Source organism: Bombina bombina, chromosome 4 (genome assembly GCF_027579735.1).
Source record: "Bombina bombina isolate aBomBom1 chromosome 4, aBomBom1.pri, whole genome shotgun sequence".
Classification (NCBI taxonomy): Eukaryota; Metazoa; Chordata; class Amphibia; order Anura; family Bombinatoridae; genus Bombina; species Bombina bombina.
Window position 1 is genome coordinate 681,478,350 of NC_069502.1, and position 18,751 is coordinate 681,497,100.

Below are 18,751 nucleotides of genomic sequence, written 5' to 3' on the forward strand. Positions count from 1 at the left end.
GTACATGCACATATACACACATACAGTACATGCACATATATACACACACACACACATACAGTACATGCACATATACACACATACAGTACATGCACATATACACACATACAGTACATGCACATATATACACACACACACATTACATGCACATATACACACATACAGTACATGCACATATACACACACATACATACAGTACATGCACATATACACACATACAGTACATGCACATATACACACATACAGTACATGCACATATACACACATACAGTACATGCACATATATACACACACACATACAGTACATGCACATATACACACATACAGTACATGCACATATACACACATACAGTACATGCACATATACACACATACAGTACATGCACATATACACACATACAGTACATGCACATATACACACATACAGTACATGCACATATACACACATACAGTACATGCACATATACACACATACACATACAGTACATGCACATATACACACATACAGTACATGCACATATATACACATACAGTACATGCACATATACACACATACAGTACATGCACATATACACACACACACATACAGTACATGCACATATACACACATACAGTACATGCACATATACACACATACCATACATGCACATATACAAGTGCACACACATACAGTACATGCACATATACAAGTGCACACACATACAGTACATGCACATATACAAGTGCACACACATACAGTACATGCACATATACAAGTGCACACACATACCATACATGCACATATACAAGTGCACACACATACAGTACATGCACATATACAAGTGCGCACACACATACAGTACATGCACATATACAAGTGCACACACATACCATACATGCACATATACAAGTGCACTCACATACCATACATGCACATATACAAGTGCACACACATACAGTACATGCACATATACAAGTGCACACACATACAGTACATGCACATATACAAGTGCACACACATACAGTACATGCACATATACAAGTGCACACACATACAGTACATGCACATATACAAGTGCACACACATACCGTACATGCACATATACAAGTGCACACACATACAGTACATGCACATATACAAGTGCACACACATACAGTACATGCACATATAAAAGTGCACACACATACAGTACATGCACATATACAAGTGCACACACATACCATACATGCACATATGCAAGTACACACACATACCGTACATGCACATATACAAGTACACACACACATTAAATACACACATACAAGCACACACACCCACAGTAAATGCACATATACAAGCACACACACACAGTAAATGCACATATACAAGCACACACACACACCCACAGTAAATGCACATATACAAGCACACACACACAGTAAATGCACATATACAAGCACACACACACAGTAAATGCACATATACAAGCACACACACACAGTAAATGCACATATACAAGCACACACACACACACACACAGTAAATGCACATATACAAGCACACACACACACACAGTAAATGCACATATACAAGCACACACACACACACAGTAAATGCACATATACAAGCACACACACACACACAGTAAATGCACATATACAAGCACACACACACAGTAAATGCACATATACAAGCACACACACACACAGTAAATGCACATATACAAGCACACACACACACACAGTAAATGCACATATACAAGCCCACAAACACATGCACATGAGCACACATATATACAAGCAGACACATGCACAGATGAACACACACAAATGCATGTACATTTACAAACACACAAGAACACATATATACAAACACATACACACGAGCACACACAAATACAAGCACACACATATACTGTATCTGTGCACACACATACAAATACAAACACACACACATACATGCACATATACAAGCACACACACAAAATATATGCACATATACAAGAACAAGCACACACACATATACACACAAATATACTTGTGCAAACACATGCTAATGATTTGTGAGGTATGTGAGAAACGTGTACAGTTCATTGAGGCGCATGCAGTGTAATGTGTCACTACAAATTTATTAATAGGAAGTTAAAGGGACTACATGAGCAGTCTTTAGTGTTTATAGCATTTCTAAATAGAAACATCTCATGGGTTTATTTGCACTTGGGCCCACAGAAACTGCACCAAGGACATCAGATTTTGGGGAGATTGCAAATTGTCAGTGCTAAAAATGGTGTTCGGGGGGGGGGCACTCAATTATTCTATGCATCCCCTGAAATCCTGTCCACTGCCTTACAGAGTTATCCATTTGATGAGGGAGAACAAGAGTGTGTACTATTCTCATATGGTACATAAGGAATCATTCACCATATAAGAGTTATTTGCTAAAGCTAGATAAATTACCTTACTGTGGGCTATATCACGGCTCTTTGCGCGCATTGGAAGTATAGCACACATTTTGAGTTGAAAGTAACGTGTTCACTTGAGCGCAATTAAATTGAACGACTGTCAAGTAACCGCAACTTCAGAGTTTTGGTTAACTGTTTTGTGCAACTTTTTTGTCTCGCATAACACATCAAAAATACATTTAACAGTACAGTTACACTCATAATAACACTGTCTAATAAAAAATATTTAAAAGAAATATTGCATAAAAAGTTAAAGGGCTGGAACATATGAGGTCTCAGGTGTTAAAAAAAAGGCATGCAAAGGGCTTAACATAGAGCTACATAAATATATGTGTTTATATGTGTATACATATGTATTTATACGTGTATATATGTATTTGCAGATATATATATATATATATATATACACATATAAAAACATTAATAAATATGTATTTACACATATACTGTATATATATATATATATATATATATATATATATATATATGTGTGTGTGTGTTTCTGTGCACGCGCGCGCATTGGAGCCCTTTGCAGTCAAGTAGCTGAAAACATGAAAAATCATATTATGACATATTAATATTTAATAAGTGTTTAACTGTGTATGTACTAAATATAAATATTTCACATTCCAATGTTCTTCACATAGGGGAATATGTTTATATATGTGTATATATATATATATATATATATATATATATATATATATATATATATATATATATATATATATATGTATTTAAGAATAAAAAGAGCATATTTTGCTTTGTGAAGAACATTGGAATGCAAAATATTCATGACGAGTTAACACACTTGAGTAAACACAATTGTGTTAGCGCACGAGTAAGGGTGTTGTTTTTCTTCCAACTTTTCGCACTTCATTTACTTCTATAGGGGAATACGTTAACACATATGCGATATTAGATGTCCAGCTTTTTGCGTGCGTCGGGTTAGTGTTTGTGCGCAAACTTTTTACTTTTAACTTGTAATACAAGCGCAACCCGGCGAACGCAAAAAGCCTCCTTCTAGCGAAGTTAGCGTGCTACTTGGAGCACTAATTTGCGCTCCACTGGCTCTGAGGGGTGTACTGGCTGTATAAAACTAATTTGCACTCCACTAGCTCTGAGAGGTGTACTGGCTGTATAAAACTACATCACCAAAATGTGTAGGTTACTAGCATTAAGGGCTGTGCTGTATTGTAAATTTTAATGTATTTGAAAACATAATGTAAAAAGAATAAGATTGTTATACACTAAAGACCAGGTGCGCGCCCCCCCCGTAGCATATGTGCGTATGCCACTTAAAATCAGTAATAACTTTCACTAGAAGCATTTTTGCTTATGAAACTACTGTATATTGTAAACATGAATCTATTTAAAACTGAAATGCACCCATGCACATTTCAGTTGTGATGTCTATCCCTTTAATACATATTTAAGTTTTCCACAACCCACTACTAAAAGTGAAATGCAGTTATAACTGTACAAACATATGATGCTGATCATAGGTTACCTTGGTAATGGGCCCTCTGTCTTGAAGCCCCTCGCCACTCAGTTCTTCTGTTGTGCTGATATGGGCAATTAAATTGCTTCTGTTCTGCTCTAACGGAGTAACCTGTTGTGCCTGGAAACAAGTGTATTTTTACGGATAGTGGAAATAAGAAGCAGAAAACACATAGGGGCCTATCTATCAAGCTCCGTATGGAGCTTGAGGGCCCATGTTTCTGGCGAGCCTGAAGACTCGCCAGAAACACCAGCTATGAAGCAGCGATCTAAAGATCGCTGCTCCATATCCCTGTCCGCCTGCTCTGATGAGGCGGACAGGAATCACCGGAATTCAACCCGATTGAGTATGATCGGGTTGATTGATACCCCCTGCTGGCGGCCGATTGGCCGCGAGTCTGCCGGGGGCGGCGTTGCACCAGCAGCTCACAAGAGCTGCTGGTGCAATGCTGAATACGGAGAACGTATTGCTCTCCGCATTCAGCGATGTCTGTCGGACCTGATCAGCACTGTCGGATCAGGTCCGACAGACATTTCATAAATAGGCCTCTTATGGTATAATAAGCAAAGAAACATAAGTTCAACCTGAGCAGTTGTGCCAGTGAGAATACATTTGTTTGACTAATATGAATTAATGAGCACTAATACAACTGTATAAACTGTGTCAGCCTTTAAGCACTAAAACAGATGCATGTCAATAAATAAGTATAAATATAATATATGAGATGTGCCTGTCTGTCATGAGCACTAATACAGTTGTATTTACCACCCAATAATAGTAAAAAAAAAATCTGCATTAGTGAAAAGCACAGAAATGCAAAATAAAACATTAAAGGGATATGTAGCCACCAATAAGCAAGCGCTACCCATGGTTCTGAACCAAAAATGGGCTGGCTTCTAAGCTTTCATTCCTGCTTTTTCCAATACTGATACCAAGCTAATGAAGAAAATTTGATAATAGGACTAAACTAGAAAGTTGCTTAAAATTGCATGCTCTATCTGAATCGTGAAAAAAAAAAATTGGTTTCATATTCCTTTAATGATTGAGAGCATGTCATTTTAAACAACTTTCAATTTTACGTTCATTATCTAATTTGCTTTGTTCTCTTATTATCCTTTGTTGAAAAGCATTTAAAATTGTATGCTATATCTGAAACATGAAATAATTTTTGGGGGTTTTTATGTCTCTTTAAAATAATTCTATATTTGTGATATTATGGACAATGTCAAACCTTATGAAATGAGATTTGATACATGCCTGTTTAGCCAACCAGTAGCAAGGCCAATGTAGAATCTTTTTATTTTATCTGAAAGAAGATTTTTTTTAACATTTTTTATTGCATGTTCCTGTAGTAAATAAACCATTGCTTTCTTTTTAGTATTGCAGAGTGATAACCTCATTCTCCAATAGAGCTCTGGGATTTGTCATTCTCAGCCAGTGAGAATAGATATGAAGTACACAACTCTTACTGCCATATTAGTTTTAATATAAATGTAAACCTTTTTTACTTACCATTTTTTCAGACAAAAATAAATAAATTCAACATATTTAAATATTGCTCTTTCATGATACCCATGCTAGAACATTTTGGTGTATAATGTCCCTTTAAAGCAGAAAGAGGAGCAGAGATTTTACAAAAATAATTGATGACCCTTCAAGTGAGGTGGTAAAAGTAAAAGCATGACGGTAAGCATAATTCTGAATATAATAATAATGTCAATTTTCTATGTATTTACACATAATGCATCAGTCATCAATTTCATGGCCATGAAATAATACAGATCTGCATATTGTTGTGCCTTAATATTTCAGCTCCAGAGCCCAAACACCAGAATAACAACTTTATTAACTTGTCACTTTAGCAAACAATAAAGGAAAAAGAAACAAACAGTTCTGTGTAATTAATGAACTCTAAATACTGGTATGACCAGATGAGGAATCTTGTATTACTGACAATACCTGTGCAGAATAGTAGTCAGGTACCTCTATGGCTCCCAGATTTCTTAAAGGGACATTGGAAAGTAAATAAGCACTAGATAAAATGATGCATTCAAAGCAAAGATTAGACAGGTATATAGATATTTTTTTTTTATATAATTTTATAAGTTGCTTAAATATTAAAGAAAATAAGCAAAAAGTTGTAGTTTTCATAAAGAAATAGGTGGCCCCATGCTGTAGCATAGATTTCCCTAGGTTTAAAAGCCTATTATCTTATCTCCCCTGCTGAGGCTAGTTAGGGACAGTTAGAAATTAGTTATTAGTGTAATAATCTCAGTGTTTAATGTTCCTTTAGGTGACTGGAATTAGTTTCAGGGTGAATTATTTTCATACATTTAAAAAAATGCATATTGCATTGATTTAGTCTAGCACCTGTTGAGGTATCCCTTAGTGGCAAAAAACATAATTTACGCTTAAAAGATAAATGATTTTCCTTCCTGGCAGGGAGAGTACACAACTTCATTCCTTACTGTTGGGAATACAACACCTGGCCACCAGGAAGAGGCAAAGACACCCCAGCCAAAGGCTCCCTCCCACTTCCCCAATCCCCCAGTCATTCTGCCGAGGGAACAATGAAAGGTTGGAGAAACATCAGGGTATAAAGGTGCCAGAAGAATATAATATAAAAAGAGAGCTGCCCATCAAAAAAGAAATTACGGGCCGGAGTCGTGAACTCTCCCTGCCAGGAAGGAAAGGAATTTATCTGGTAAGCATAAATTATGTTTTCCTTCCATAAGGCAGGGAGAGTCCACAATTTCATTCCTTACTGTTAGGAAAACTACAACCAAGCTCCTCCAGAGAACACTGAATGAATAACGGGAGGGAACAAAAAAAAGAGATGGACCCTATTCTGAGGGCACCACAGCCTGAAAAACTTTTCTCCCGAAAGCTGCTTCAGTCAAAGAAAACACATCAAACTTGTAAAATTCAGAAAAAGTGTGTAAGGAGGACCAGGTAGCCGCCTTACAAATCTGATCCATAGAGGCTTCATTCTTAAAAGCCCAAGAGGAAGCAACTGCTCTAGTGGAATTAGCCGTTATCCTCTCAGGAGGCTGTCGCCCCCCTGTCTCATAAGCAAAGCGGATGACACTCCTCAACCAGAAAGATAGGGAAGTCGTAGTAGTCTTCTGCCCTTTACGCTTCCCTGTATAGATGATAAAGAGGAAGATTGTCTGAATTCCTTAGTAGCCTGAAGATAAAACTTCAAGGCACGAACCACATCCAGATTGTGAAGCAAGCGTTCCTTCACTGAAGAAGGATTAGGACACAAGAAAGGAACAACAATTTAATGTTACGGTCCAACACCACCTTAGGGAAAAACCCTAATTTAGTACGTAAAACCGCCTTATCAGCATGAAAAACAAGATAAGGGGAGTCACATTGTAAAGCAGAAATCTCAGAACTCTGCACGCAGAGGCAATAGCCAACAAAAAAAGAACCTTCCAAGATAACAATTTAATGTCAACAGTATGCATAGGCTCAAGCGGAGCCTGCTACAAAACACTAAGAACAAGATTTAGGCTTCAAGGCGGAGCCCAAGATCTAAACACAGGTCTGATCCTAGCCAGAGCCTTAACAAAGGACTGCACTTCCGGAAGCTCAGCCAATCTCTTGTGCAGTAACACCGACAGGGCCGATATCTGTCCCTTCAGGGAACTAGCAGATAGACCCTTCTCTAGTCCAACCTGGAGAAAAGATAAAATTCTGGCAACCTTAACCTTATGCCAGGAAAAGTCACGCTCTTCACACCAGTACAAGTAAGTCCTCCACACTTTATGGTAGATACGACGAGTAACTGGTTTACGAGCTTGAACCAGAGTGTCGATAACACTCTCAGAGAACCCTCTCTTGACTAAGCGTTCAATCTCCACGCAGTCAGCCTCAGAGAATCTAGACTGATGAAGGAAGGGACCCTGTATCAGCAGATCTCTGCAACAAGGTAACCTCCACTGAGGAGATGAGGATATCCCCACCAGAACCACGTCCTTCGCGGCCACGATGGAGCAATCAGAATCACTGATGCTCGCTCCTGCTTGATGAGAGTCACCACACGAGGGAGAAGCGGTAATGGAGGAAAAACATAAATTATGCTTACCTGATAATTTAATTTCCATTGAGGGAGGAGAGTCCACGGCTTCATTCATTACTGTTGGGAATTAAGAACCTGGCCACCAGGAGGAGGCAAAGGCACCCCAGCCAAAGGCTTAAATATCTCCCCCACTTCCATCATCCCCCAGTCATTCTGCAGAGGGAACAAGGAACAGTAGGAGAAACATCAGGGTATGAATGGTGCCAGAAGATGAATTCAACTTAGGTCCGCCCATCGGAGATACAGGCAGGAGCCGAGGACTCTCCTCCCCTCGATGGAAATGAAATTATCAGGAAAGCATAATGTTTTACATCTAAAGGGGAGTAGAGTCCACAGTTTCATTCATTACTGTTGGGAACATATACCCAAGCTCTAGAGGACACTGAATGAAACCGGGAGGGTAAAAAGGTGGACCCTAATCTGAGGGCACCACAGCCTGCAAAACCTTTCTCCCAAAAACAGCTTCCGCAGAAGCAAAAAGTAAAATATGTAAAACTTTGTAAAAGTGTGTAAGGAGGACCAGGTAGTCGCCTTACAAATTTGCTCCCTAGATGCCTAAAGAAGAAGCTAGTTGAATGAGCAGTGATCCTCTGAGGAGGCTTATGTCCCGCTGTCTCATAGGCCAAGCGAATCAAGCTCCTCAACCAAAAGGACAAAGAAGTAGAAGAGGCTTTCTGCCCCTTGCACTTCCCTGAATACACCACAAAAAGAGATGTAGACTGTCTGAAATCCTTCGTAGCCTGAAGATAGAACTTCAGGGCACATCCAGATTATGAAGCAACGTCTCCTTAGAAGAAGAAGGGTTAGGACACAAATAGGAACCACTATTTCCTGATTGATGTTACGGTTAGACACCACCTTGGGAAGAAACCCGAAACCAGTGCGAAGCACAGCCTTATCCGCATGAAAAACCAGATAAGGGGGCTGACATTGCAAGGCAGCCAGTTCAGATACTTTGCGTGCCGATGCAATGGGCAACAGGAAAAGAACCTTCCAAGACAGAATATTAATGTCAATGGAATGCATAGGCTCAAACGGAACCTTCGGCAAATCCTTAAGGACCAAGTTTAAGCTCCATGTGGGAGCAGACTGTCTAAAGACAGGCCTGATTTTAGACAGAGCCTGAACAAAAGACTGGTTGTCAGGGAGCTCAGCGAGTCTCCTATGCAACAAGACTGATAATGCCGAAATCTGTCCCTTTAAAGGAACTAGCAACAAGACCCTTCTCCAAACCGTCGTGGAGAAAGGACAGAATCCTGGATACATTCACCTTATGCCAAGGATATCCATGCTTTTCACACCAGGACAAGTAAGTCCTCCACACCCTATGGTAGATGCGACGAGTGACTGGCTTCCTTGCCTGAATGAGAGTATCAATCACACTTTCAGAAAAGCCTCTCTTGGCCAAGACTAGGCGTTCAATCTCCACGCAGTCAGCCTCAGAGAATCGAGATTTTGATGTTGAAAGGGGCCCTGTTCCAGCAGATCCCTGCGACAGGGTAACCTCCACGGCGGAGAGGATAACATCCCCACCAGATCCACAAACCACGTCCTCCGCGGCCATGATGGAGCAATCAGAATGGCAAAAGCTCACTCCTGTTTGATGCGTGCCACTACATGAGGTAGAAGTGGTAACGGTGGAAAAATGTAAGCTAGGCTGAACCCCCAAGGCACCGCTAAGGCATCTATCAGCTCTGCCTGGGGATCCCTGGACATCGACCCGTATCGGGGTAGCTTGCAATTGAGTCTGGACGCCATGAGATCTATCTCCGGCGTTCCCCACCTGAGAAAAATCTCCGCAAACACTTCGGGGTGAAGAGACCATTCCCCCGGAAGGATGTCCTGCTGAGAAAGTCTACTTCCCAGTTGTCCACACTTGGAATGTGAATCGCTGAGAGCGAGCAGCTCCCTCATAGCTAGGGAGCTCCTCGTACCCCCCTGGTGGTTGATGTAAGCCACCGAGGTAATGTTGTCGGTCTGGAATCTGATGAAGCTGAACGACCCCAGAAGAGGCCATGCCTTCAGAGCATTGTAGATTGCTTGGAGTTCCAGAATATTTATCGGAAGGAGAGACTCCTCCCGGGACCATTTTCCTTGTGCCATCCTGGCATCCCAAACAGCTCATCCGTGGTGACAATCTCCCAGGATGGCCTCAAGAAGGATCTCCCCATGGACAGTTGCTCCAGACGGATCCACTATGAGAGGGAAGTCCAAGTATCCATGGATATCTGCTGTGATAGATCTGAATGATCGCCGTTCCACTGTCTCAACATGCACAATTGAAGAGGCCTGAAATGGAACCTGGTGAATGGAATGACGTCTATGCTGGAAACCATGAGTCCGATCCCCTCCATACACTGAGCCACAGAGGGGCTTGAGGGCAAGACGAGAGGATGCCATCTTCCTGCGTTGATGATCTGTGAGAAAATCTTTCATGGACATAGAGTCTATTATCGTACCCAGGAACTCCACCCTGTTGCTCGGGAATCAGGGAACTCTTTCCTGAGTTGATCTTCCAACCTTGAGATATGAGCAAAAGAAAAAGAGACCTCGAATGATCCTCTGCGAGACGGAGCGACAGCGCCTGGACTAGGATGTCATCCAGATAGGGCGCCACATCAATGCCTCTGGCTCTGGCCACCGCAAGTAGCATCCACAGAACCTTCGTGAAGACTCTTGGGGCCATCGCCAGACCAAAGGGAAGGGCCACAAACTGGAAGTGTTGGTCCAGAAACGCAAATCTCAGGAACTTGAAGTGGTCCCTGTGGATTGGCACATGAAGGTAAGCATCCTTCAAGTCTATGATTGACATGAACTGTCCCTCTTGAACTAGGGGCAGAATAGATCTGATCGTTTCCATTTTGAACGATGGAACACTCAGAAACTTGTTTAAACACTTTAGGTTGAGAATCGGGCGGAACGTGCCCTCTTTCTTTGGAACCACAAAAAGATTTGAATAGTACCCTAGACCCCTTTCTGCTTGGGGTACTGGTACGATGACACCTAGAGAGGAGAGCTCTCTAACATGTTTTCCAATTTTTTATCCATGGGCTCCTTAAACGACAAACTATCCTCCAGGGGAAAAGTTGTCCGCTTCGCGAGCGTGGAGATAGCACCATCCACCTTAGGGACAGTACCCCACAGCTCCAGCTGAGAGTCTGGGACGGGGAACAGTTTCTTAAAGGAAGAAGAAGGGGAAAAGGAAGAACCTAATCGCTCGAATTCATTCTTAATAATATTTGCCATCTTAACAGGAACCAGGAAGGCCTGAGACACCACCCTGTCCTCATATACCTTATCAAGCTTAGGAATCGCAGGTTCTTATGGAAGTTTCGGTCCCGGAACCTCCAGAGTATCAAGCACTTGTCTCAGCAAAAAGCGCAAATTTTCCATCCTAAACCTAAAGTCAGGCTCCTCCGCCGCTGGAGGTTTAGATGACATGGACTCTGACCTAGAAGGGGCCTCCTCCAAAGAGTCGGGGTGGGCCTCGCCGTCGTATAATGCCTCAGAAATTTCCACAGGCGTAGACAACCCCCTGGGCCGCCATGATACACCCTACGCTTGCGCTTAGCAGAACGTGGTAAGGCATGGATCACTTTCGATACCGCTGTTTGCAGTTGATCTGCAAAATCTGACGGCCAACAAATTTCTTCCGCAGGAGTAATGGTTGGACCCTGGGGCATGTGCAATAGGAGATGGATGCAAGGAATGCACCTCACGGGATGGGGACCCCTCAGAGGTGGACGGCTTAGTAGTACTAGACATCCGTTTGCTCTTAGATGTCATAACTTTATTAAGGCATGTGGAACATAGTTAAGCAGGCTAATCTACTAGAACCTCCTCACAATAAACACAGGAATGAGACCTAGTTAAACAGGGCGAGCCCTCTAACGCATCAGAGTCCTCCATAGCTTCTGCTGATATTAAGGACTAGATTAACTTAATAAATAGGCACCTTTATTATCTCCAATGGCCGGGTCACTCACCACCTTCTATGACCCGGACTACAGAAACCGTTTTGTCTCCTGCGCTGCTGATCAACAGAGGAAGATACATAGCCACACCCGGTCACATGGAATGCCCGTCAGGAACCGCCCCTGCCTAAGGAGGAAACGCGACAAAAAAGGGCCGCACCATACTGCTGTAAGTCACCTGAAAGTTCCACATATTGCCAGAGCTTTATCTCGCACATAACGCAGCAATGACACAATAAACAATATCATGTATAAACCCCCCATGTTCAATAATCCCCTTTCCAGGAATATTAACCCTTGATTCTTTTAAAGATAAAAAGGCGTCACACTGTGACCGTCTTCCGTGTTATCATTATGTAATAAAATGAAACAATCTTACCAGAATCTACGCCATGGAACAGGAACATGGCTCTTCAAGTGTGACAGGTTAGTAGCCTCACTCCTGACATGGACTTGAGTGTAAAAAGCAGGCAACAAAACTCGTCAACGCTGATTGCTTGTGGAGCTGGTAATATGAGTTGTGATGGTTTCGCAGAAAGACTCTCCTTGCATCTCCGGACTCTAACTTTCACCCAGGCTCTCACTGAGAGGCTGACAGGACTACTTAAAACGCCAGTCCCATTCCGAAGAGTACTACCCTCCATAAGAGACTACTCCGATCTTCGGCACTTCTCTGCCGTCCTCCTGTGACAAAAAGCAAAGAATGACTGGGGGATGAGGGAAGTGGGGGAGGTATTTAAGCCTTTGGCTGGGGTGTCTTTGCCTCCTCCTGGTGGCCAGGTTCTTAATTCCCAAAAGTAATGAATGAAGCCGTGGATTCTCCTCCCCTTTAGATGGAAAAGATATACAAGTCTGAACCTTTATGGTACTGATAGGGCATCTATCAATTCCGCCTGGCGATCCCTCAACCTCGACCTGTACCTGGGTAGCTTGGTATTGAGGCGGAATGCAATGAGAATTATCTCCGGCGTTCCTTATTCACTGCATATCTCTGCAAACACCTTGGGGTGGAGAGACCATTCCCTTGGGTGAAAGGATTGCCTGCTGAGGAAGTCAGTTTCCCAGTTGTCCACACCCAGAATGTGTATCGCTGACAGCGTACATCTGTGAGCCTCCACCCACTCTAGTATCTGAGATACTTCTCTCATCACCAAGTAACTTCTCGTTCCACCCTGATGGTTGATGTAGGCAACTGAGGTTATATTGTCGGATTAGAATCTGATAAACTGGGACGAACCCAGAAGAGGCCAAGCCTTCAAGGCATTGAAGATTGGCCAGAGTTCCAATATATTGATTGGAAGGGAGGACTCCTCCTGAGTCTACAGTCCTTGTGCCTTCTTGGCACCCCAAACGGCTCCCCAGCTGGAAAGGCTTACGTCCATAGTAACAATATCCCAGGACAGTCTCAAGAAGCACGTGCCTTGGGACAGATGATCTGGACAGAGCCACCAAGAGAGCGAGTCTCTCGACAGGTTGTCCAGCCCAATCTGTTGAGACAGATCTGACTGATCGTCTTTCCATTGTCTCAGCATGCATAGTTGTAAGGGTCTGAGATGGAATGATGTCCATACAGGACACCATGAGTCCGATCACCTCCATACACTGAGCCACTGAGGGTCTCAAGGAGGCCTGAAAGGGCAAGACATGCAGTAGTTAGCTTGCAACGTCTCTGATCTGTGAGGAATATTCTCATGGATATGAAGTCTATTATTGTCCCCAGGAAATTCACCCTTATACTTGGAGTAAGTGAACTCTTTTCCAAGTTTATCATTCATCCATGTGATCGGAGAAGATTGAGAAGGGACTCTGAATGTTCTTCCGCTAGATGAAAAGATATTGTCCAGGTAAGGCACTACTGCAATACCTTGTAATCTGGCAACGGCTAGAAGAGCCCCCAGAACCTTTGTAAATATCCTTGGAGCAGTAGCTAGGCCAAACAGAAGAGCTATGAACTGGAAGTGCTGGTCCAGAAAGGCAAACCTCAGTAACTGTAAATGTTCCCTTTGTATTGAAACGTGAAGGTATGCATCCTTCAGGTCTATAGTAGTCATAAACTGCCCTTCCTGAACCAGAGGAAGGATTGACCGTATTGTCTCTATCTTGAAAGAGGGAACACTCAGAAACTTGTTTAGGCACTTTAGGTCCAGAATTGGACGAAAAGTTCCCTCCTTCTTTGAAACCATGAAAAGGTTTGAATAAAACCCCAAACCTCTTTCTGCTGTAGGTACTGGGACAATTGCTTCTAGAGGGGAGAGATTGCGTATGCAGCCCTCTTTTCTGGTCTTGTAGACAGACTGGAGAGTAGGAATCTGCCCCTGGGCAGATGAGACTTGAATCCTATCTTATATCCTTGAGATACAACCTCCAGGACCCAAGGATCCTGTACATCCTGGAACCAAGCATCTGAAAAAAGAGACAGTCTGCCCCCTACTCAATCCGATTCCGGATCAGGGGCCGCCCCTTAATGCCGATTTGTTCTCAACTGGCTTTTTAGTCTGTTTTGACTCATTCCAGGAGTGAGCCGTTTCAAAGTAATCTTGGGCTGCTCGGACCTGGATGAGGATTGCTGTTGTTGTGATTTGTCAGAAGGAAAGGAACGAAAATTAGACAATTGTCGTCCCTTAGGCCTATTTTTCTTATTCTGCGGTAGGAAGGCACCTTTCCCTCCGTTAACCGTAGAAATAATGGAGTCCAGCCCTGGACCGAATAAAATATTCCCCTTGAAAGGAAAAGAAAGTAGTCTGGATTTAGAAGTCATACTCGCAGAGCAAGTCTTCAACCAGAGAGCCCGGCGGGCTAGGACCGCAAAGCCAGAAGCCTTTGCATTTAGGCGAATATCTGCATATTCACATCACAGATGAAGGAGTTAGAAATTCTCAGAGCCTTAATTCTCTCCTGAATATCCTTGAGGGGAGTCTCCACCTCAATGAGCTCTGACAGCGTGTCGCACCAGTAGGTAGCTGCTCCAGCAACCGCGGCTACAGCTGCCGCCGCTTGAAGTAAAAACCCTGTATGTTGAAACATCTTCCTCAGCCATTTTCTTATCCATAGGCTTTCTAAAAGAAGATCTATTCTCCAGATGGATAGTAGTATGCTTAGGCAGCGTAGAAATAGTGCCATCCACCTTATTTTTTAAAAGTAGATGAGGGGGAAAAAGAAGTGCCTATTCTTTTCCCATTCATTACTAATAATGTTCACCATCTTAACTGGCACAGGAAAAGTCAGAGGGACCTTCCTGTCTTCATAAACCCTGTCTAATTTAGGGATCTTAGGTACCTCAGGGAGTGTAGCCTCTGGAACCTCAAGCGTAAACAGAACCTCCTTTAATAAAAAAGGCAGATGCTCAATTTTAAATCTAAAGGAGGGTTCCTCCGCTGAAGGAGGTTTAGAAACTGAAGTCTGACACTCTGAAATTACAGAGATTAACTCATCCTTGGATAGCTGGGACATAGTAGCTAAATCCGACAAATATTTAGATGACTCTAGGTCAGGAGAACTATGTTTTACCTTTTTTCTTACGTTTGCTAGAGCGAGGTAAGGCACTCAGGGCCGCAGACACTGCCGATTGTAGCTGCGCAGTAAAGTCCACCGGAAAAAAGCCCCCTCCAGATGGAGGATTAGTTGAGCCGCGGGGGAACTGCATGTGGAGCGAGTAGTGTAGAAAGGGTAGTAATCTCTCGGGACTCAGATTCCTGAGAGGTAGACGGCTCAGAGGGGCTAATAGCGCTATGAGTATTAGCAGGCTTGTCTCCCTTCTTAGACTTTAGAACAGTGCTTAGGCAAATGGAACAAAATTGTGCAGGCGGGCAAACCACAGACTCCTCACAATATAAACAGGAATTATTCATCAGTACAGAAGGAGCAGTACCTTTTAATGTAGTATCAGAGTCCTCCATAGCTAATATATATTCACAGGGCAGACAAAAAGTAAATGCTTTTATTCAAAAAACGGCACCTTTATAATCCCAATGGCTGGGGCACTCACCACTTCCTAGACCCAGACAGCTAACAGTGAAAACGCTCTCCTTAGGAGTGATGTCCGAAGCAGGATCGTAGGAAATGAAAAGACCGCACACGGTCATGTGGAGCATAGGACAGGACTTCCCCTGCTATGAAAAAGGCGCTAAGCTATTATGAGCTGCGTAACACTTAAAAATGAAAGTGAAACCTGTTTGTTCCAAGCCAAAAGCACACAGTCTATGAGGCCAAAAAACTCTCATATTAAAGCAGTTATAAATAACCCCTAGCTGTTCAAATAATCTCCCTGAAGGAGATATTAACCGTTGATCATATTGAAGAATAAAGGAGCCACACTGTGACCCTGTATAGAAAAAGTGTATATATAAAACGGTCTTACCCTTAAGGATCCATGCTGTGGAACAGGCACAGACTCTCAAGTGTGAAAGTCTTGCAGCGACACTTCTGACATGGACTTGAGTGTGTAACAGCAAGCAGTGAAACTCGTCAACATGGATTGCTCAGGAGCTTTGGGTTAGCAGAAAAACTTTCACTGCATCTCCAGACTTTCATCAATACCCTCACTGAGAGGTTGACGTGATTACTTAAAACTCCAGTCCTATCCAAATCTTCTGACACTTCTCTAACACCTCTTATAGTGACGAAAGGCAAAGAATGACTGAGGGATAGGGGAAATGGGAGGGATATTTAAGCCTTTGGCTGGGGTGTCTTTGCCTCCTCCTGGTGGCCAGGTGTTGAATTCCCAACAGTAAGGAATGAAGTCGTGGACTCTTCCTGCCTTATGGGAGGAAAGCAGAATTTTGCATTTTTATGTCCCTTTAAAGGGACAGTCTACACCAGAATTGTTATTGTTTTAAAATATAGATAATCCCTTTATTATCCATTCCCCAGTTTTGCATAACCAACACAGTTCTATTAATATACTTTTTACCTCTGTAATTTCCTTGTATCTAAGCATCTTCTGACAACCCCCTGATCACATGACTTTTTATTTACTATTGATTTGCATTTTAGCCAATGATTGCAGTGTCTGCCACAAGCCATGGGCGTGATCACAAAATTTTATCTATATGGCTCAGATGAACTAACACTCCCCTGTTGTGAAAAGCTAATAAAAAAGCAGTGATAAGAGGCTGTCTGTAGTGGCTTAGAAACAGGCAAAAATTTAGAGGTTTAAATGTTATAAAGTATATTAATATATCAATGTTGGTTGTGTAAAGCTGGGGAATGGGTAGTAAAAGCTTGTCTATCTTTTTAAACAACAGCAATTTTAGTGTTGACTGTCACTTTAAGTTGGATCATAACAACTACCTTATAGAAATGTAGTTAATGAGTCTTCAAAAGGGTTCATGTAGTTCATAAGCCTTTGAATGGACATGCAAGTGGAAGATGAGGTTCTAAAGTACTGTATTAGAGCATTGTATTATTGCATTATTGCTTCCATGGCTCCTTCAAATATAAGTTTGCTGTTACTGTTACTATATAGCAGGGACGTGCACTCATAAGAGGCAGGGGAGGCAGTGCCTACCCTGCCATATGTGGCCAAAGCTTAATTAAATTTTAATTAAAACAAAAAAAAAAGTAAAAAAAAAAAATATTTTCCCCCCATGTAATGCTATGAAGAGGCAGGTACAGGAATGCTTCTCTCCATTGCAGTACATGAGTCAAAGGAAAAGCTGTGCTGCAGCGCCACCTGTGTTCTGTCAATATATTAGCAGCAGAAATTGGTACCAATAGGAGGCCCCCCTCTTAATGCCTCCTAGCAAGTGAAGGATATGTAGATTAATCAGAAGGAGGCTGCAGTGAGCAGGGTCATGGGACACAACTGGAAGCTGAGGTAACCTAAGAACAGATGACACCAAGCAGAAGAGTAAAGTAGTATTCTACATCTCTTGTGATTCACAAATTGTCTTCAGATGCAGCTCATTAACAGGGGGGACAGTAAGTGAGCATAACCCAAGCAGAAGAGTAAAGTAGTATTCTACATCTCTTGTGATTCACAAATTGTGTTCAGATACAGATCATTAACAGGGGGACAGTAAGTGAGCATAACCCAATACTGACAGGAAGTCAAAGGGTCAATTCAAATTTAAATCCATAATTTAAAACCCAGAGTTTGAAGTTAAGTGTGCAGTGTCCACATTAATTAAAGTAAAGTTTTTGACATTGAATATTGCTAAGCCTCCCTTTTCATGGTTATTTTATTTAATTAGGTACAAACCCCATATATGTTATGTCTGTTCAGTCAGAGGATGCAGTATCTATTTTTATTTTTCTCTGTGTCTCCATTTAAAGACTGCTGATAACTTGTAATTCCCAAATCAATTGAAAGCCGTTGCATTGTGTTTTTAATATGTGCTGCTTTTATTCAAGTTTATATTAATAAAAAGGAGATAACGAGTCATTTAAAAAATATATATAATTATTGCAGTTAAATGTTTTTAGAAATAATGCCACTGTAAAGTAACTGGTTAAACACATAGTCAAAGGGAGACATTTAAAATTAAACTTTCATGATTGAGGTAGAGCATGCTATTTTAATAGACTTTTCTAGTTATTTATATTTTGAGAATTTGCATCAACTGTTACTGGCCCCATGTCAGCAAATCAAATTAGTTTTTGAAAGGAACATGAAAGTCATAATTACATTTCCATCATTCACATAGAAATTGCACACAAAAATAAATAAATTAACTTTCTATTTTACTTTTATTATGTACTTCATTCTTTTGGTATCCTTTGGTGTCCTTTGTTGAAGAGCATACCTAAGTGGGATGTGCACGTGCGTTTC

General features: G+C 41.8%; 1 protein-coding gene across 2 annotated transcripts in view; it reads right to left on the minus strand.

Moving 5' to 3' along the window:
- Nucleotides 1-18,751, minus strand: part of FAM120B (family with sequence similarity 120B) — a 434,786-nt gene that overhangs the window by 83,074 nt on the left and 332,961 nt on the right. For both annotated transcript variants that reach the window (XM_053710825.1, XM_053710826.1), the window contains one exon: nt 3,931-4,041. In XM_053710825.1, the coding sequence (XP_053566800.1) occupies nt 3,931-4,041 (111 nt within the window). The remainder of the gene's footprint in view (nt 1-3,930; nt 4,042-18,751) is intronic.